The 23157-nt window shown below is 38.3% G+C and overlaps 1 protein-coding gene across 1 annotated transcript in view; it reads left to right on the top strand.

The window, feature by feature from the left end:
- LOC146002364 (uncharacterized) overlaps positions 1-23157 on the top strand; it is a 630594-nt gene that overhangs the window by 565389 nt on the left and 42048 nt on the right. The window contains exons 9-10 of the mRNA XM_083140085.1: positions 11232-11337; positions 15672-15826. Coding sequence (XP_082996211.1) covers positions 11232-11337; positions 15672-15826 — 261 coding nt within the window. The remainder of the gene's footprint in view (positions 1-11231; positions 11338-15671; positions 15827-23157) is intronic.

Below are 23157 nucleotides of genomic sequence, written 5' to 3'. Positions count from 1 at the left end.
TTTGAAAGGTTGCATGCGTGTTTCATGTTTTCCTTATTTTCAGATTCGCACCCCCTAAATTTCTTTCCGCGCCCCCTCAGCATGAATAATCCTGGCGCCGCCACTGTCGTCAATGGCTCCGGCCCACGTTACGCGCTCTCGAAAAGGACACCGATTCTGTTCAAGTTTCACCTTGCACAAAAAGATATTAATTCTAGATCAAATACGTCTTTACACAGGGTGTCTACCAAAATAACAAATCCAAAAATCTTGACTTTTTCTTCACCTTTTCTTCCTTCTTCTTGACCTTCCCCCTTTTTTTTAACTTAGGAATAGTTGGAAATTAAGAAAATACATATTGTTATTCAATGAAAAACCCCTACCACAAGATGAAAACTGAAGCTGTACTTTATCAAGAGATTTACACTTATTTAAATTATTAATGCATGTAAAAATTAAAGCTTCAGACTTCATCATGAATTGGAAATTTCCACATTACTTTAATATTTAACAATATTAATATTTTTAAAAACCTTCACCCATACAAGAATGTAATTCTTAAGAAACAAAGTGACCAAATGTTAACCACAACTCAATATAATTTTAGATTTCCAAATATTCAATTTTATCAAATCCCAATAGCCTACCGATACATAACAAATTCACTATACCGTAAAAAATATCAAAAATTCTTGACCACAAGCATAATTTATTGACTTTTTCTTGACATTCTTCCCTGTTACATAAATTATCCAGTTCTAGTTTTTTTTTAATATTTTTATTTACTTATTTATCAACTTTCGTACATGGCGATGTTAAGGCTTAATTAATGCATTTTCTTACGCTTAACCATTTGCTTACATCTGTTAACAAATAAAGTATATAAGCGTCTATAAACGCAAACACAGACACATGCTCACCCTTTTGCACACATAAACAAAAAGGCAGTACGGTTTATATTACACACACTATCTCTTATTTACACGCACACCACGCACCTTTTCGTTGTTATACATGCGCGCGTACAAGCGTAACGTTACACTTAAACATAGTCCAAAACAGTCTAAATTAATCATAATTCACCTGAAATATTATATACAGAGTGAACCAAAAGTAGGTGGACAGTAGGTGATGAAGCTTCTTTCAAATTATCCAGTCATATTAACAGACATAATTGTGTTTACTGGTATAGTGAGAACATGCATTTAACATTAGAGCACCAACTAAACCAGCCTGGCGTCCCTGTTTGCGGTGGTATTTCAAGTTCTGGTGTTTTAGGACCAATAAATGTTATCATTTACTGTCCACCTACTTTTGGTTCACTCTGTATATTGTTCCTGTGCCTTACTTTCTTCTCTCATTCTCTGCAACGGCTACTTACTTTTGGAAGTCATTTTTTTATAATTTTCATTGTTTATTAGATGTAATTTTAACCGTTTTTGAACGTCACAATTGAGGAAGAAGCATGAATCTCAGGTGGCAACATGTTCCAAAGGCCTGCTGAGATAACAGTAAAAGAATGAGCATAAAAGTTCGTGGAGTGAATTTGAGAGCAGCGCGCCATCTGATGTTGCGGCTGTGAAAGTCGGAAAGGTGTTATTCACGTTATTAAAGGAACTTCAAAAAACAATTAATTCTAGTTCAAGTTACAATTACATTTCATTCTTAATAAGGAAGGATCTAAAGAAGTTCTAAGTCAAGTTTCTTCTTTCCTGAAAGGAACAGGTTGCGAATGTCATGGATGTGCGATGGCGCTAAAAACTAAGCTATCGAAGTTCATATTAATCTGAGAACTTAATAATCTGAATTGTAATAAAGCGTGCAGAAAAACAGACCATTTCTGATTATTTCCACTAGCGTTAATTACGTTTGGTAGCATTCAAATTTACAATTCAAATCCGGGTATGGATTTGCGAGCACTAAATGAAGAGAAAATCGTGGAAAATTGAGAAGGCAAAATTGGATTTAGCGCCTGCCAACAGGGGAAAAAAACAATGTTTAAACCCCCATACACTATGAAATTATTTCACACAATGAAGGTGCGTTTACACATAACAAGTGTAAGTGATTAGATGTGTTAATTTAGCCCTTAGCTCGGACATTTTTGCCCCAGTAACGTGAGTATATAGCACTCTGGCTACTTGCCTGCAGCCCTTATTGTACTTCCGTTCCAGTTAGGGCTCGCCCTCCATCCCCATTCAGTGTTGCCATATGAAGGAAAATTTCTCTATTTGAAAACAGAATTTTCGCCAAGAGTAAAAAAGTAAAATTCGACCATAATACCAAAATTTCAGGAACATTTGAAGGTCTTGTACACATTACCTTAGATTACAATTTCTTATCCGTCATTGTGTACTGTTTATTCAGCATAAGCCAATATAACTATTTATATTTCTAATTTGTTAGTTTAGGCCACTTTTCTACAGGGTGTACCAAAAGTCCCATTACCTCCCCCCTTTGAATTGTAGACAAACCCGCAAAATGTTATTTTAACAGTATGGTATGATGAGAGGATGGTATACTATTAAATCAGACAAATGACCACCATTTACTCCAGAGGATCTTTGTGTACACCGCCATTTTTATGGCACAGTATTATTCGCCTCCAGGTGCGATGTGAAATCCTCTGTAACTTGGCTGGCGTGAGGGAAGCAAACGCACTGCGAACAGCTTCTTGAAGTTCCTCAGTTGTCCGATAACGATTATGGGCGACTTTCTGTTTGATATGCCGCCATAGCGCATTATCACAAGATGTCAGATCTGGACTTCGGGGTTGCCATTTCAGAGGTGCTGGTAAATTTGTCGATCCTCGTCCAATCCATTTATTTGTCTCTGAACATATCATTGAGGTATTCTCTTACCGGAATTAGAACGTTTGGGTCTTCTTGGTCGAATCTGGTTCCAACAGGATGGGGCACCAGCGCGCTTCGCAATACGTGTAAGAGACAAATGGATTGGACGAGGATCGCCAAATTTACCAGCACCTCTGAAATGGCCACCCCGAAGTCCAGATCTGACATCTTGTGATAATGCGCTATGGGGGCACATGAATCAGAAAGTCGCACATAATCGTTATCAGACAACTGAGGAACTTCAAGAAGCTGTTCGCAGTGCGTTTGCTTCCCTCACGCCAGCCATGTTACAGAAGATTTCACATCGCACCTGGAGGCGAATAATACTGTGCCATAAAAATGGCGGTGTGCACAAAGATACTCTGGAGTAAATGGTGGTCATTCGTCTGATTTAATAGCATACCATCCTCTCATCATACCATGCTGTTAAAATAACATTTCGCAGTTTTGTCTACAATTCAAAGGGGGGAGAGTAATAGGACTTTTGGTACACTCTGTATATCTTCAGTTAATACATACGATAAGGATGAATGCTGGTTTGGTTAATTTTACTTCGCATTTCTGCCACTTTCGGTTAATCGCAAGGATGAGGATGAGTGATAAAATTGATGAAGAGGCACTCATAATGAACACCATGCCCATACTGGGATTCGAACCCGGGACCCCACAGTCGTAGAGCGCTGTGCGAACCTGGCGGATGAATGATGAACTTATAAGATCGGCAATTGAACAAAGACAGTTGTACATTCATGCACGTAGGCTACACTCCTCTTCACATAAAGTGAACAGTTGAAGTATGTACCATTTTTTCTGAACAGGAGTGTACATTTACGTTTCGAACGTTAATGTTTTAACGTTTTTAATATATTAAACGTGGGTCAAGGAAAATACTACTCTTACTATTACTTATTATTATTAATAATATATGATTTCTTGTGTGAAGGGAAAAATTGGGTAAAAAAGGGAAATTTTTACCCTTGCGAAGGGAAATTATGCCCTCAGAGTGTGCAACACTGCTCCCCTTTTCCCATTATTTCTCTCCGAAGCACAGCCATAATGGCATCAACCTCGCCACTTAACTAATTTTCCCTCAACCCTATCTGCTCGCTCGTGGGTCACGTACCCTGGTTCTTCTTTCGGGGAGGTCCCCAGGGGGACGTTCCGTGGAATGTGCTGAAAGCTTCTGTCCACCCTCTCAGATTGTTCCGAAGTATATACCATTCCACCGATGGAGAGTTTTTTTTTTTTATCTAGTAGACACAAAGGGAAAACTTTTGGGAGCTCTTCTATAGACCGAGTGGTCGGTTAACATAGAGCGCTACGACGCCAGGGGTCCCGGGTTCGAATCCCGGTCTGGGCAGTCTAAAATCTGGATTCAAGACCAAACTTCTCAAATTTATTGGAAATTGGAAAATTGAACCTTCAAATTATGTAAACGTTTGTATATTTCTTTCACTATTGTACAGTGGGATCCATGAGTATTACCGTGCAAATTGTCCATCACCATGTTTGTGCACTTTATTTGACCCAATAAGAGCTTCAAGAATTAAATAAAACTCAAAACAAGCTGTTGACAACATCTGCATTAGCATACATAAAAATCCATCGCTTAAGAACACATAGGATGTAAGAGAAAAATTAATGAAAATAGTCATGGACAATTTGTACAGTAATACTCATGGATCCCACTGTACATGGGCATTCCAACATTACATATAAAAGGTAAAGGTGAATTTCCCTGTGAATGCAGATTTTAGGGGATGTGAGGTAGAGCCCCACAGGTTCTCGATCTCGGCCATTTTGGAAGTGATGTAATCAGCACCACGCTCCGGCCCCCTTTACCACCCCAGGGTTGCCCACAGATACCCACTGATTTGAGGCTGGGTGAGCCCAGAGTCACTTTATGCGACCATAGATCACCCATCCCGGGAATCGAATACCAATTATATACCAACTTTGAATTGTAGGTCCAGTCCCGATTAGCCTATCCGTGCAAAAAGTGGGCTTAAGCAAACTTTGACAAACATTGTGTAATGTTGCTGCAGTGCAACCATTTTCTTTCTTTACGGCGAACACATTGTATTTATATGTCGGCAAAATAAACAGTAGGCGAATTGTCCATCACCATTTTCATTCGGTCTGAATTACACAATGTGATGACAATAAATTGAAAAAATGACGTCAATAAGCAGAGAACAATGTCTGCTTCGAACCAACATAGTTTCATTCCTTAAAACAACACAGGATGTAGAATAAAGAAGTAATGTAAATAGCGGTGGACAATTTGCTTACCATTTTCTTTGCCGTTGACTGTACAGAGTCAATGAAGTTAGTAATAAGTTGTGTTATATACAGCGTATATTGATACAATTGTATAAATATTGTATGCTGTATAAAGAAACAAACTGCCGGAGTACTAATTGAGTTCAGTGTACATGTGTGTGATTGCCGTTATTGTCTAATAACAATCCATTATGCATTTCAATGGTGCCGGTGGTACAGTGAAATCCATGAGTATTACCGTGCAAATTGTCCATCACTATGTTCGTGCACTTTATTTGACCCAATAAGAGCTTCAAGAATGAATAGAAAACTAAAAACAAGCTGTTGACAACTTCTGCACCAGCATACATAGAAATCCAAAGCTTAAAAACTCGTAGGATGCAAGAGAAAAATTTATGAAATTAGTCATGGACAATTTGCACGGTAATACTCATTGATCCCACTGTACAATCGTAGCCCTAACTTGGTTATAACTTTCCCAGTGAGCTTACAAAGAGAGAATTGTACGTCGGTAACAAAACGTGCCTCTAACTTTAAATTCGTGGTTTTCGGAGGAAAAATTAAGTTGTTTTTTTTGTTTTTTTTTTAAAAAAAAGTTATCCATCACAGGAAGGATTTTACCATCGCTACATTTCAGAAATAATTCATTCATTTCCTCATTCACTGAAGACTCGTACAAAGCATTGCTTTGGGATGAAACGAAAACCTGCTTCCTTTGGGGAAGGCCCCGCAGCGTAAAATCAAAAACCGCAGCAATTCCGCCGATCAAAGTTCAGCCTTTGTGGTGCACCCTGGATCGATGGGTGGTGGGAAGGGGGGGAGTCCCTCCTTCCCCCCTATAAATTGAAGGAGAACTATGATTCCCATGGCTTCATCTTTCACTTAGAAGGAGGCTACCTTATGTATGTCGTATTGTTACGACAAAATTTAACGTGACGACTGCTTGCTTTCTCCCACTTCCACGTAGTACAGTGGGATCCATGAGTATTACCGTGCAAATTGTCCATCACCATGTTCGTGCACTTTATTTGACCCAATAAGAGCTTCAAGAATTAAAACAAAACTCAAAACAAGCTGTTGATAACTTCTGCAGTAAAAGAAAAATTAATGAAAATAGTCTTGGACAATTTGCCAAGCAATACTAGTGGATCCCACTGTACACCCTATACTGCATTTTACAGACTAACAAGGCTTGGGCGTCTAGACCTACGGCCAGTGTAATATTCGTAGGACTGTATGTGTGATGTCCTGTGCTTTGTCCTTGTGTGTGCTGAGCAGGAGCGTATCCAGAAAGAAAATTTTGGGGGTTCCAGCCAGAGCTGCCCATCCTCCAAGTGCAATGATAGTTATCTCGTTTATTATTATTATTATTATTATTAAATCAATATGATTATAATTATTATTATTACAACAATACACAGTTAATTGCACAATATTATATAACAATAAACAATTATTGGTATCAGAGATATAATAGATCTCGTTGAAAACTGTAACTTGAAGTGTAAATATGCTAACTTGTGATGTTATGTTATTCTACAGCTTATGTATTTTATTCGTGTAACTTTGTACTTTTGTATTGGACTAAGAGCTGTATTAGGTTTCATACTGTGCTCAACACTTAAAATAAACTATTATTATTATTATTATTATTATTATTATTATTATTATTATTATTGTGTTTTGTTATTCTTCGAATAGTAATTTCAGAATTGAACGTCTGTTGGCACTTTTCAGAAGCAGTATGAAATATATCACTGAACTCTTTATCTGAAATCTTCCGAAGTCTCTGAGGCAGTTCCGTGATATCTCTTGGCTAAATTGTGATGAGGGCTCTAAATTCTTTGACAACTGTTCAGTAAATCTGAAAAACTTTTCTCATATAAGGAGTACAATTGAGAAAGTAATCTTTTGAACTGCGGCTAGAAGATCACTTGCTCGGGATGGTTCACTCGGACAACTCCGCTTAACTGACAAGGTTGAAGAAATTTAACAAAAATATGAAGTGAATCATGTTTGTCTAGAAATCGAGTTTCACACATTGACAATAGTTTTCTTTAATGTCTGGTACATAATGCAATGTATTTGTTGTTTTTTTGTATTTCAGCTCTGCATATATTATTAAAGTATACATCAACTTCACTTACTGTACCAAAACAGCAAAAAAAAATCTTAGTGGATGTTATTTTCAGAATCCACAAAAAAATAAAGGAATGTGGGGGGGTCCGGACCCCCTGGACCGACCCCCTGGCTGAGTGCCCCTTTAAAGCCTCAGCTTTTAACCGAAGTCAAAATATTTTAGTCTCAGACGCTACAGTTGTGTTATTAGTTATGTTAGGTAAGGGGTTGAATCCCGTATCATGCGACGGGTGCAAAATAGCCCAAGCGCTGCTACACCCAAAATTTTAAATTAATTCATTCTTCTGCCATTTTTGGTAATTGCGAAGGATGATATGATGAAACTGGTGAAGCAACACAGGGATTCGAACTCGGAACCCCTGGTGTCGTAGCGCGATGTGCTAACTAGACACGTATTCAGTGGCGTATGCTGAGTTCAAGACCCGGACTAGCTCACTATGACACGTGGTTCTACACCATGGAAGAAGTGAGAAGACTGTGATTAAACCCCCCAGGTATAAGTAGTTAGACACATCCATTTCGCTAGTTCTTGACGTCTTCAAGGAAGCCATCCCAACGACTGCCAGGCTGCAAAATTCTAAGAATTCGGGTTGCCAACTGCTATGAATTGAGGTTGCCAACTCCTAACAATTCAGGTTGCCAACTCGAGGATATCCATCCATATCCAATCCATTTACTTATTAAAATGAGTAAATTTATTCACAATTTCCAATGTTTCTAATATATTTTTGTTCTCTATTTTACTCTCTAGGCTTAAGGCTTCGAAGATAGCTTAGCTAGCCTAGAATATACGCTACTGACGTATCTAGGAATATATTTCGGGGGGTTCCAAACCAAGTGTCTCAGAAATAATAATAATATTTATATTATAATTACATTAAATGTTAATTAGAATATGTAAATTTATTAATATTGCATTTTTATTACATGAATACGTAAAAAGATGGTAGAAGAATATACATATAGCAGCACATATTTATTATATCTGGGTCGATTCCTTTCAGTCAGGGTTGTTAAAGGTCCAGGAATTTTAAATAAATTCAATTCCGGTCCAGGAGAGAAAATCAGCAAGCGAAAATGGATTCTGCGCCGTAAAGAACCTTTTTATCTGTAAAGTATTTAAATTCGGTTCAGGAACCCTTTTTCCCGATCAATGAATTTAAATTCTGAATGAATTTAAATGTGGTCCAGGAACCTTTTTCCAGAATGAATTTCAATTCGGTCCAGGAAACTTTTTTCCGGAAGAATTTCAATTCGGTCCAGGAACCTTTTTCCAGAATGAATTTCAATCCGGTCCAGGAAACTTTTTTCCGGAAGAATTTCAATTCGGTCCAGGAATATTTTTTCCCTCATCAATTTAAATTCGGTCCAGGAACCTTTTTCCAGAATGAATTTAAATGTGGTCCAGGAACCTTTTTCCAGAATGAATTTCAATCCGGTCCAGGAAACTTTTTTCCGGAAGAATTTCAATTCGGTCCAGGAATATTTTTTCCCTCATCAATTTAAATTCGGTCCAGGAACCTTTTTCCAGAATGAATTTAAATTCCGTCCAGGAAACTTTTTTCCGGAAGAATTTAAATTCGGTCCAGGAACCTTTTTCCAGAATGAATTTCAATTCGGTCCAGGAAACTTTTTTCCGGAAGAATTTCAATTCGGTCCAGGAATATTTTTTCCCTCATCAATTTAAATTCGGTCCAGGAACCTTTTTCCAGAATGAATTTCAATTCGGTCCAGGAATGTTTTTCCCTCATCAATTTAAATACGGTCCAGGAACCTTTTTCTATGAAACAATACGAAACGTGGACCGAATTTAAATTCTGCGAGAAAAATGTTCCGGTCCTGCAAAGGAACCCAATAGAATCCATTAGAATTTATGGGTACCTGGACCTATAACAAGCCTGCTTTCAGTACATAAAGTGGACTCAATTTTTTATTTTTTTTTATTTTTAATTTCTGCTCACCTGAAGAATTTTGGTTACTATATGCCACCTATATTGTATGCCCCAGGCCCTGTGCTCACCTAGGGCCGTCTCTGACCAGCTTACACTGAAACATATATCATTTAAAAAATAAAGCGTTTGGAATTTCTGGAGAAATGGCTGCAACAATAATCAAACTCCAGCAGTGTACTTTCCAGTACTGGAAGTTCACTGGAACCGGACACGCGGTCAATATTGTGACGTCTTTAAATTGGTTAGGGCTGTCGTTCCACGCTCTGGTGATATTTTTGGGTAAATGCATTTGAGGCCTCCCACTGCTTGCTCTGACACAAGCACATCGCGCTCGGTGAACACGTCCAATACCGCGTGGCGGAGGTTCGATTGCAACTCTCACTCAAACCGCGATAGGGCGTAGGAGCGTATCTATTATAGGGACGTTCTCTACCGTCCAACACTGGAGTTTGTTTATCACACTCCAGTGACCATTGTAGTGTTATATTTCAATACCTGCCTTATTATATATATTATGCCATATCTATGGTATCATTATTTTTTAACGAAGCACACACAGTAACAAAATTATATGAGATGATGGAGACATATCGTAGGAAAGTATGATAAAACGATGGTGGTGGTAAAATACGAAAATTTACAAATCGACTATCAAAATTGTGCATGTTTGTTGATAAGTCAGGGGTGGAACTAGGGTTGAAGGTGGATGGAAGGCGAAAATATTGTAAGGGTGCAGTTACACAGATCTTAGGTGCGTGCGTGTGTGTGTGTAATATATGTATATATAATACACGACACCTATATATGCACAGAGTAGTGGCGATTGGATGCCATAACTCGGAGGAGGGGGGAAGGACAGTTTACTTTCTCATGGTAGACATCAGCATTAAGAGACCATAGCCCACCCCCATGCCCCCCTAATCTACGCCACTGTATATACAGAGGGAAATAGGGGATAATTTTTAATATGTCGAAATATCTGGACATTGTATTTCCAGTGTTTAATTGTATCATGTGCTTCCTTACGGCATAGTCTGTGCCCCTCCTAGAAAAAAACTACATTCCTATGCCACTTTCTTTTGCAAATTGGCGCTGCAACCTTTGTCCTTGACAGATAACCAGTTCCCATAGCCTCTGCCAGGCTGCAATACCAGGGAGCGCTGATAACTCCAAAACCCATATTTAAACCTTCGCCCATATTTAGACCTTCTCCTCTATATATGTGTGTGCGTTTGTTTTTTTTCTTTTTTGTGAAAAATAAGTGCATAGTGAACTAAATACATTTTGCAAAAAACTCAGAAAGATGACTAAAATCGACTAACAGTTGATAGGGTCAGAAAAAAAGAAGAAGAAGAATCTGTTACATCCTCAAATGTGTTTTTCTGCTACTTTTGTCTATTTTCTTCATTCTTGTATTGTTATGCCATCTATTGTTGTATTTAACGCCGACAATTACACAACCGCTAAAATTATTTGAGCTGTTCTATCGAATGGTATCGGTAAAAATTTCGTAATATACATAATTAAAATTTTGTGGTCGTTTATAATCACGGAATGTTTTGTGGACACACTCTATGTATCTGTGATGGTAATAACCTGTCTTGGACATGGGTGTCTTTATGAACATCCCTTCATCAGTTTCATCATATCATCACTCATTCTCACAGTCACAATTAACAAAAATGGAAGAAATGGGATGCTAAATAACAAAAAATAATTATATCCATGAAACAAACAAAGTAGCATTTTTTTAAATTTTACTATCTATGCATCAGACTTTGGGTGGCGGGACCTCTTGATTTTCAAATTGAGGGGTCATTCAGGGGATGGTATCCCCCAGCTAGGATAATTTGAGCAAAGCATCACCCTCAATGTCTCATTGCCACTATGTTAATCCCTCGCTAATCCCAAAGTTCTTGCACACATACTCCAACCATTATTAATTTGCTCTCTGATTTTGAATTTTAAATGACTTGCTAATTTATATTGTGTAGAAAATTTGCTGATTTGATTAATTTACTTTCAGAGGGAGAATTCAGGGAGGTGGAGATATCAACACTGCTTTGGGTCTGCTTCCAGATAAATTAAAAACAGAATTGGCTCTGCACGTCAACCTCAGTGTTCTCAAAAAGGTAAGAAACTAATTTTATTCTAATGTTATCATCAAAACTTGAATCTAGAATAACAAAAAGATATATGACCACTGACTTTTATATGTTTACTCTTATATACACTAATTATTTGCAAAATAAGAAAAATTACTATCTGTATAAAATATCAACCAAACTTTTGTCATATTTTTTAACAAAATATTCTCTTTGGAGGATTTTAAATGCACTAATTGTGTGTTGCATGTATAAATGATATGAGATATAAAACAATTAAAGCTCGTTTACTAAGTTCTCCAGAGTGATTAATGTAACTCAAAAATAGATTTGTTGTTAAGAATTTCTTAAGGCTTGAAACTTAACTAAAGCAAAAGTTAACTAATTAAATGAATTTAATGTTGCTGTGAAATATGTTTTGATTGAATATACATTGTATGTTATGATTTATTGTAGCAAGTCACTTGATTATATCATTATTGTATGAGTTAGCATCATAGTATTTTAGATAATTACAAACATGTCTGTGGCACTACTCACAACTATTTTTCCAAAGTATAAAGTTAATAAACTTTCCTGAATTTTCCTGTAGTTTCCACCTTTTCCTCATTAAGCAAATTAACCCACTCCAAAGTACATGATTTAGGATGTAAAGTTGGATTTTGTGGTTTATGTATCAGAAACAGACACATTAATAACAGAAATGAACAGGGAAATATTTGGAGAAATTAGATTATTTGGAAGCATCAAAGGTAAAGCTGTAGAGGAAAAGCAATGACATATGGAATGTGAGGAAAATAATATTAGGAAAGCAAGAATATGTAGGTGTTCGTGGGTTTCAAAGAATAAATATTTATACATAAGCATGTATATGTATATAGGGTGTATCATAAGTAATAGCTCAAACTGACAGTTGAAAGTAGATGATAATAGAAGCAAAAATGTTTCAGTAAACATGGGTCTGCAAACGAGCCGTTTTCGAGATAATTGCGAATGTTTGGTTACAAGCTGCCACTGACTTCATTGTTTGTAAACGTCATCATAAACCACCACCGATAATAGTCAAGGATACTCAGATAAACGTGACAACCTCGTAAGTCCACCATCATTGTCATCACAGACTATCTACCCCACGAAATGTACACACTGGGGCAAGCCTACAACAGAATATGGTGATGTGGAATAGACATATGCAATGAATCACAGTCAAAAACAAACAAACAAAAGAATAACAAAAATGTACAGATAAGGAGAAAAGAACCACCAGTAGCGTAATTTGGGGCATAACTAGAGGATTTGGTGGGGAATAGAACAAGAAACTCATGTTCCAGGAAGTTAAAAATAAATACACTTAATCCGTAACTTTTAATAAATTGGAAATTTTAGCGATGAGTGCCACCCTTGCACCCACCAAGTTACGCCTGTGAGAACTACAATTGTCCAGTTGGGATGACATCCGTCTGCCACATTGTAGACTTGTGTTCAGTTCCCATGATGTGAACAATGTAGGAATTTTTCCATCAATATACCTATTGGTGGTGGAGGGGAGACTCAAATGACTTCTTTCGAAGTGTATGGATTTTATTTTTAGTATGCTCCAGAGGGGAAATTCCCCCTTGCCTCCCTTTACAAATACCACACGTGAAATATGTGGGTTGGAAATTTAATAGTGTCAACACAGCTGTATATACGCCATGAAACGGAACCGGTGCTTCTCACTTATACCAAATCTTAGGTTGATACCTAAGCTACCTACCTGTAAATCGACTCTTCCTTCAAGAAAGTGTGGGGCGTTACCCCCACACCCCCTATACGCCTTCATGGCGTGGTGCTATGCACAGGGGAGCACTTTTACCTTCAAACGCCAGGCACATGCGCAGTGACGAGAGGAATAGAGAGTCATTGGAGTTGGCAGTCTAAAATTATGTAGTCAGAACCCCAAAGTTCTGGTGATTCTCGCTGTACCTCTGGGACAGACCATCGATATGTAGTATTACCACAGACAAGTTAAGCAGAGGCGAAGATATAGTACAAGCAATGCAAGCACTGCTTGCATAATTCGAATATCATTTAATGTACTTAATGTTCTAACCGTATTTAGTTTCCATCGCACTCGATTTCGCGAAAAAATGCGGCCGCGAACTCCCCCAGCAGCTCTGTAGCAAGCACCAGCCTCAATGCTTGCAGCCGTTCTGCGGGAAAATAAGGCCTCCGAAGGAGTCACATGGCGAAGCGTGAATTCTGGTGGAACCCGTCCACAAAGCTTCTACAAAAAGCTGTGCTTTCCGAGCTTGCGTGATTCCCGAAAATAGCCGAGTTCAACCGAAAGCAGAAGGATTCATCTATGGGTACGTTGCCAGCAAAAACTAGTAACGAATATTTGTCTTCATGAACACGTAAACAAGATCGCAAATATAATAATAATTGTTAGTCATAAAATAACTAAAAGAAGTTATTATCACTGTTCTAAATTCCATATATATCATATTATATTACAAATTATTTTAGATTTCGCGAAATGTAAAACGCGTAAAAAAAGTTGACATTGGGAGTTGGGGCAGTGGAATTTCTGCACCCCCGTGAAGAGTTTTCTCAGGGAGGGAGGGAAGATTGGACGGACCTTGGTCCTGCACCCTGCTTCCTGGTCGGTCCAGCTCAAATTACGCCAGAAGTGTTGACCGCTACCAGTGTTTGCAACTGCCAAATTATTTACGCAGTAATTCACGTGAGCTCTTTCACAAATTTTACAATCAATAAATTGACTGCTTTTGAATAAAACTTGGGGTGAAAATAAAGCTATCTGAGAAAGAACTATCTACTGATATTTGTACATGGCATAGAAGTAAATCGTATACATTCTGCATATTATGAGCACAAGAATATGTTTTAATGATTGATTGATTGATTTGTTGTTTTAAGTCCACTTTATGCACAGTAAGGCTAATCGGGACTGGACCTACAGTTTAAAATGGGATCTGAAACACTTGTGCCTCCACCGGGTATCGAACCCGGAACCCCTTGATTACAAGGCGACGACACTACCACTGCGCCATCGGGGAGGCCCGAATATGTTTTAAGTTCTATTATTATGACGCAAGTGGTGTTCCCAGGGTCTTTTTACGGTCCCCATTTTGTCATCTTTTCCTTCCTTTGACTTTTTTTCTTAGATATACTGGGCCAAAAGGGGGTTATGTCTACCATCCACCCCCCCCCCTTCGCCCCGGGCACGCCATTGAATGACACTTTATTACTTAAATATTAATGTACATACTCGTTCTGCTGAAATGATTCTGATTCCTCTGCGTAATTTTTATCTCCAAACTGATATATCTTTCCTTTGTGACGGATAAAATTAATGAAATAGGTTGGTATCACTTTCTGTTGTTTCAGAGATTTTCAAAGTGATCTTGTGTAGATGCTTGCATTTGCAGTTGTGGAAAGCGCGTGGGATAGTGTGAGTGTTTGTTGCTTCGTGTTTTGTGCTGTGAATTTATCGGAATGAACGCGTATTTAGGAACGGTTGATGTGAAGTGCGGGTGTATTATTGAGCAATTGAAAACTGCTTCGTTTAAGTGTTAAAATGAAAATCGTGGAAGGGGGTCGACCAACACCAACAGTTTGAAATTTATTGTGGTGAGTACATCGTCTATGCATGTGTTTCTTTGCTTTGAAATGAATTTTTTATTGTTTGTGTTTAACTTTTTATTTAGTGTTTAAGTTACTCCAATGCGGTTTTTAGGGTGCCCAAAAATACTAAATTACATCATGCAGCGTAAAATAAACAAATGATTCCCATTTTTTTTTATCTAAATCGGTTTGGTCACCGTTTGACCATATTAAATAATAATGAACAAATAAAGGTACTAATAAGTAAGTAAGAAATTCCGTCTCCCTTTAGTCGTATGCGGAAAGTTCGCATATGCAAAACGTTTAATATCATATGAATAACGTTACCTGGATTTTTTTAAAAAAGTAAATGTGACGTTTGCGGATCATATGGTTTATTTTTAGTACAGTCACTTTATTACGATATTTTGACAAATCCAGCGACTGGGTAAATGAGGCTATAAACCTTGAATCTTTCCCCTCGGCATGTCGTTGTACTACATGTTTTGTTGTACTGAAACATAGCTTGCCTCCTTCGTAAGACTACGCTTCGCTACTGAAGTTAAGTTATACCCACGTATATTGAGGAGTAATAGTTGCACTAACAAATGGTAGAGAGAATATGTTGCAGAATCTTAGCAAAAACCTAGGCTCAAATGCACATAGTTAGACTGGCACACAATGATTAATTAAGTGACATACTTCCAACTGCACTAATACTAAATATTATAATGATGAGCTTTGTTTGTTTTCAGGTAACCATATTTCAGGAATGCCAACCAGAATTCCTGCATGATCTTGTGCTGAAAATGAAAGCTTACATATTCACTCCAGGCGATCTTATCTGTCGAAAAGGAGAAGTTGCTCGTGAAATGTTCATCATTGCTGATGGCATCTTGGAGGTTATTAGGTTAGTAATATAACATACTACTATTGAAAATTAAAAATGTATCACGGTAAAAATCAATATATATTGTAAGAATGTAATAAGTTTTTCACAAATCTTGAGAAAAATGCACTACAAATTGCATATTTTTACCATTTTTTTGTGGACTTAAACACCTATAAAATGATTATGTTAATATAAATAAATTGTCCCATCCATTGTCCATGCAAGTCAAAATTGGGACTGAGCTGATAATGATATTGATGTATTGGTATTGGCCGATACCAGTGGTATTGGTATCAGAAAGTATTGGTTTGAGTTTTTTTACTGATACCAGCAGATACCATTCTGATATTTTGGTCTTTTACGGGGATATTTATACAGAGTCTAATTATCACAGAAAATATTCAAAATTAGAAATGTTAAATTTATTTTGCACAGATCATCATCTTTTGCCATTTCCTGCCTCTGGCTGGGTCAGCATAGAAGTCAAGCCTCTCCATTTTTTCCTGGTCTTCCACCACTCCTCTCTTTCAATGGTCCAATATTGTCCTCTTCTCCTAACACTCTCCACTATCTGCTCTTTCCACTGACATCTTGGTCTCCCCCTTGGCTTTATTTCCACTCCTTGTGTATTGTAAGCTCTTACTGGTAGTCTTTCTGCATCCATCCTCTTCATGTATCCGAACCATCTCATCTGTGCCTGATCTATCCTGTCCTGAAGCTTCACCACCCCCACTGTCTGTTGGATCTCCTCATTCCTTATTATATCCCTCCATATTAATCTTTGAATGCTTTGATATAGTCCATCGCCCATTTGTCCTCTTCTGTTTACCTCCTCATCTATTCTTCCACTTCTCTCAATTATGCTTCCTAGATATTTGAAACTCTCCACTACCCTCAACTCTTCCTTGTCCATCTTTATTCTTGGTACATTTCTGGCTCTGTTTCCTGTTTTTATTAGCACCTCCCTCATTTCTACACTGAATTTCATTCCTGCTCTTCTTATTTCCTCATTCCAACTATCAAGCTATCTCTGTACTTCTTCCCTGTTTCCCTATATTACTAAGTCATCAGTGAACAACAGAGCCTTCGTCTCTTCCTCTCCTATCTTCTTCCCCACCTATTCGTTAATTGCTTCCATTGTAATTTTAAACAGCATTGGGGAAAGAGCACTTTTCTGTTTATGTCCATTACTTATACTGAACCACTCTATTCTTCCCACTGGTGTCTTCACACAGCTCTGGTTGGCCTTGTATGTGCTCTGCACTCTACACACTATCTCCTCCTCAACTCCTCTCTCTCTTAGAGCCTTCCAAATCTTTGTTCTGTCCATGCTATTGTATGCCTTTTCTCTATCTAGGAATGCCATAATCAAATAATTTCCATACTTGTAGTGCCTTTCATGCATTTGCCTTATGGTGAATATCAGATCTACTGTTGATCTGCCTCTTCTACATCCATACTGTTCATCTCTCATGTTCAGCTCAGTTACTTCCCTTATTCTATTCTCTAATATTTTCTCATACTCCTTTGCTGATTGGCACATTAGTGTTATTCTTCTATAGTTTTTATATTCCTTTCTGTCATCTTTCTTGAATACGGGAACTATTGTCCCTTTGTCCAATCTCCTGGCACGTACTCTCTTGCCACACTGTTTTCAACACTCTGTAGAGACTCTGCACACCAATCAATCCAGCTCCTAGTATCATTTCCAGTGCTCCAGTACTCCTGGTGCTCTATCTTCTCTTCTCTTCAGTGCTTCCTCCACTTCTTTCCATGAGATTCATATTTCCTTCCTGTTTACCTTTTCCTTCACTTCTTCATGTTCGTTTCCTTTTTTCATGTTCAGTAATTTCTCGAAATGATTACTCCACATTCTCCTTATTTCTTCATCCTCTTCTACAATGTTTCCCACTTCATCCCTTAACTTACAGCTGTCTCCTCTTTCTCTTCTCCTCTCTCACACTAATCCATACAATACTCTCTTGTACCCATCTACATCTTCTTCTAGCACTTTGGCCCATTTCTTCATTTCACTTTCTTCTTTCCTCCTTTACTATTGTTCTTGCATCTTTCTTCTTTTCCATGTAATCTTTTCGTGCATTTTGTGATTTACATTTGGCCCATTTTCTAAATCCATCATTTTTGTTTTTCACTGCCTCTCTAGTTCTTTCATTCCACCACAGTGTTCCTTTCTTCTTTCTTTTCTTGCTTGTCCTTCCACATACCATTTCGGCTGCTTCTACTGATTCTGTTTTAAATCATATCCATTCTGTTTCTACACCTTTGGGTTCATATCTTGGCACTTTTGTTCGCAATATTTCTTGATATTTTATCATCTTATCCTTCAATTTCCACACTCTTATCCTTCTCTCTTGTTCCTCCCTTCTGTCTTTTACTTTCCATCTCCTTACTACTGCCTGTGGTCACTGTCTAAGTTCTCACTGGGTATTACTTTAATGTTATTCATTTTCTTGTTTACTTCCTTATTTAACAATATATAATCTATTACAGACTTCTATTCATTATTCCAACTGTATCTTGTGATTTTATGGCTGTCATGTTTCTTCTTAAACCAGCTATCACCTACTAACAGTCTCCTTCCCTCCTCATTCCCATGTCCCCATCCATCTGCTCCAAGTATTTCCGTATACCATTTCCTGTCTCTTCCCACTTGTGCATTGAAATCACCCATCACAGTTTTGCATTCCTTTCCTACATGTTCTTCCCCTCTTCAAAATCTTCTTTCTCCTCCCTTGTACATCCTTTTTGTTGGGCATATACTTGAATTATTTCTATTACTTTCCCTCTTACATTCATTTCTAGTTTTATTATTCTGCCATTTACCCTCTCTACTTCCTCACATATTTCATTTCGGACTACAAATCCAATCCTACTTCGTCTGCTCTCTTCAGTCCCTGCCCAGTAGAGTTTATAATCTTTCCTCAATCTCATTTCTCCTTTTCCTTTCCATTTCATTTTGCTCATTCCAAAGATGTCGATCCCTCTTCTCTCCATTAGATTTACAATTTCTTCAGTCCTTCCCATCAGTGTTCCAATATTCAAAGACCCTATTCGTAGCCCTTGTCGTCTCCAATTTTCAGTCTGGCTTGCTTCTTTCTTTCCTCGATTTTTTTTATGTTTTCTTTCGGCTGTCTGCTAATCGTGCCTGTCACAGCCTACACCTTAGTGGTGGGGCTGCCACCTGTGGGTTCTCATGTGCACCCTTGTTTTCTGTCAGGGTTCCAACTCCCCTAACCTTTCTGGATCCCTCCAGGCCCACAAGGCAGTGGGGGCAAACACTTTTATGGTGGTGTTTATTCACCATGACACAAGGCTGTCAATGGGTATTTGCTGAGTATGTTCATGCCACTGGAGACCCTTCACACCCTGATAGCCTTGCCGCCTTGGTCCGGAACTGCTTATTTGGGTTTCCCCTTATTCGCAGCTTCCCCTCATATCTGAGGGAGGTTTCACTATCCGCCATCTGTGACCCATTCAGTTGCTGAGGCTCGCACAGATATTGCATACGAAACTGTATTTTAATAGTCTGTTGAAATTCTTGAATATTTTACAGCAAAATTCTAGTAAATTCGTAACATACAGTACGGTATGTGGGATCGAATCTGGGTAGTGCAGCTCAATCATCATTCATCCTCGATGATCGTGACTGTACAGTATCTCAAGAATTTGACTTGCAACTCGCTCCAACATTTCCTCGCTCAATCCTAGTTCTGCCCCTCTCAACATTTGCTCTAAAACTGTCTAATGACCTCTCTTGTCCCAGATATTTATTGTCTTAGATTTCACTAAGCAATGCAAAGTCAGTCACCTGTAACCTCTTCCTGGGTTTCACCTGTTTATGCCTCTGGTGGCCTAGCAAAGCTTAGGTAATATCTGACACCGCATTCCTTATTGACAAGTTCCTGTCTGGAAAATGATAGCTACTGTCTGGGATTTCGAGGTTCTTTTTTATATTAATCTATTCCATTATTTGTGGATTGCTACGAATTGATGTGGATAATTGGTGTACAATACTCACCCACTAATATTAATAAATATATTGGTCACCTTTTAATTGGAAACAATTTCCAAGCATAGGTATTGGTGGGAATTGGTAAGATGGTATTAGTGTGGGTATTGGCTCAAAGTGGTATTGGTTCATCCCTAGTCTTTATCTATTGATTATTCAAAAACTACTGTAGATACAAATATGGACGTCCGCAGGTTTTTTTTCAGGGAGGGGCAAGGAAGGTATTTTTTTCAAGGGGGGTCAAGCAAGGCACATTTTCCCCAAAATTAGTATTGTTCCCTAAACAAACGTTGCTTAAATTTGAATTTATGGTGTTCATGCAATAATTAACACATATTATTGTGGCTAAAATGAAATTATATGTGTGAAATACATAATTTTTGGTTCAATTTCATTTTCCAGGGGGGGCACGGCCCCCCTTGCACCCCTTCCGGACGCCCATAGATACAAAAGTTTATTGTTGTATAGTTATCCTTGCTGACCAGTGTGCTAATGAGTCAACAACTAATAAACTATCAACATACCGAGTTCTTAGTAGTAGGGTTTTATTGTTGGGATACTATAACTTTCCTAGAGTATACACTTTGCTGTATTTGATTTGTTCTATTTTAAGTACCAGTGGTAATTTTTGGACTTAAAGTAAGACCTGTGCCATGTTCGTACATAATTTGCCAGTGTTATCTCCTGGTATGGGCTTTGCTTACTAGATGGGATGAGGTAATTTCTCACAGAGTAAGGTCTATGTGAACTTACTTAATATAATATGTCAGGGTCACAACGTCTTGCCTTTGAATTCTATTTTCATCAAGCATTCTGACAAACTACCATAGTAGTTAGTTACGTTTGTTTTTTGTTGTTACGTTGTCCTTCCAATAGCTCATTACTAGTGTTGGGCAGATGATATATAGCGATATTCAATAAATATCATCCAGGTGATGTCAACTACATGATATATCATCATGATATTTTGGCAATATATTTCATGCTGGCAATATATCGTAAGGACATTTTGGCGATATATTGTCACGATATTTTGGCGATATTGAAAAAATATTGTATTGTGTCGTTTGTGGCGATATTTACTTGACAATATATCGTGATATCAAACTTCCAATATCGTCCATCCCTACTCATTACTCATTTTCAATTTCAGCAAAAGATCAAATATTACTTTGAAATCCTGTTCTTCTGACAACATAAAGATTTAGAAATTATAAGAATTTGGGATTTAAAAAAAAAGCCATTGTTGCAGTTTTTGACTGATTTTCTTCCTCTTTGCATAAATTATGTTACGTTTCTTTAACTAAACAATAATAATTGAAAACTGCTTTAGAATAGTCTTCTATAACCATGTCAAATCACGTAAAATTTGTCAGAAATTGAAAATAGTAAAACAGCTAATTCACAGTTCAAAATCAAAACAGAGGTCTGGCATACCCCTCCCTAGTAGTTGTGTGATTACTAACATTCATAATACTTAAGGGTTAAATAGTAAATTGTAGGGAATGTAAGTATATATTACGTCGTTCGTAAAGTAAGTTCCACTGATGAATACCGTGGTGCTGCAAGCGGGGCAGTGTGAATGCGCATGCGCCTTGTGTAGCCACAACCTTGATGAAGTGCAGACGTCAGTCTGAGGCAGGTTGGTCAGGATAGTAGTGCGTAGTGCGTTGTTGTTATGTTTCAGACAATCCAAATTCCCGCCACGTGTGAGGTGCGATCCGTGATCCGTTTTCTGGATGCACGTAATGTCCCAGCTGCGGAGATCCACCGTCAGATTTGTGAGGTGTATGGAGAAGGAATAATGAGTGCTTCAATGGTAAGAAGATGGGTGAGACAGTTTCGTGGTGAACGGGTTAGTGTTCATGATGCAGAACGAAGTGGTCGACCATCTGTTGTGAATCCCAATTTGGTTCGTTTAGTGGACGAGCAGATTAGGGAGAACAGACGATTCACTTTGTCTGAGCTGTCATTAGAGTTTCCACAAATCTCCAGAACTGTGCTGTATGAAATTGTGACAGTGAATTTGAAATTTCGCAAATTGTGTAACCGTTGGGTCCCTCACTAGCTCTCCGAAAATGCCAAAAAGGAAAGAATGGGAAGTGCATTAGAGTTTTTGAAACGGTATAGTGAGGAGGGGGAAGAGTTGTTGGATCGGATTGTGACTGGAGACGAGACATGGGTTTTGCATGAAACCCCAGAACAGAAACGAAGCACCATGGAGTGGAGGCACTCCGCGTCACCGCGGAAAACGCAACCAAAACCAAAGCTTACAAACAAAAAAATCATGTGCACTGTGTTTTGGGATAGGCATGGAGTATTGCTTGTGGAATTTATGGAGCATGGACAGTACATCAATACCGAAACCTATTGTGTGACACTTCAAAGCCTGCGTCGTGCAATCCAAAACAAACGACATGGCATGCTCAGTCGGGGTGTCATTCTCCTCCACGACAATGCTCGTCCGCATGTGGCAAATACAACTCAGGAACTCCTGATGACCTTCCATTGGGAAAAACTACCACACCCCCCCTTACAGTCCTGATCTTGCCCCATCTGATTTTCATTTGTTCCTCCACCTTAAGGCATTCCTTGCTGGAAAACATTATGGTACTGACGAAGAACTGAAACGTGCAGTTTCCCAATGGTTCTCCATTCCAGCGGAAACGTTCTATGATAGGGGTATAACAAACTTGATATCTCGCTATGATGCATGCTTGAATTCTTATGGCGATTATGTGTGAATGTTGTACCATGTATATATTCTCATCCCTATAAAGGTCGTTATATTATCATTTATATTTTTCATTTTATTGCATGATGGAACTTACTTTCCGAACATATCACTGGCTGAATACTACTCGCAGATTGTCGTGTGTCCATCTGCATTCACTTTGCAGGAGAACTGATTAAGTTTGACATGTGTGGATTATGAATATACTACAAGATTTGCACAAACATTTTATTAATGTTGATAGAGCCATGGTAACTCAGTCGTTAGGGTGTGTGACTACCATGTGAGACACCCAGGTTTGATCCCAGGCAGGGGAGAACTGGGATTTTTGCCACCTGTTCAAGCGGCTCTGGCACCCTCCCAGCATCATATAAAGTGGGAACCTGGTGAAAACTCTAGGTAGTAAAGGTGGCCATGGGTGTGGTGCTGATCACATCAACCCCAACTTCGGCCGTGATCAAGGAACTGTAGGGTCCTAACTCCACATCCCATATACGCTCTCATGATGTGGTGCAAAGTACAGGGATAAATCACATACATTGCTTTTGAATGTAACACACTGACCTGTGAAGAACATGATATCAT

The sequence above is a fragment of the Lepisma saccharinum genome, chromosome 18 (genome assembly GCF_977018435.1).
Source record: "Lepisma saccharinum chromosome 18, izLepSacc3.1, whole genome shotgun sequence".
In the NCBI taxonomy this organism is placed as follows: domain Eukaryota; kingdom Metazoa; phylum Arthropoda; class Insecta; order Zygentoma; family Lepismatidae; genus Lepisma; species Lepisma saccharinum.
This window is presented reverse-complemented; position numbering and strand designations above follow the sequence as displayed.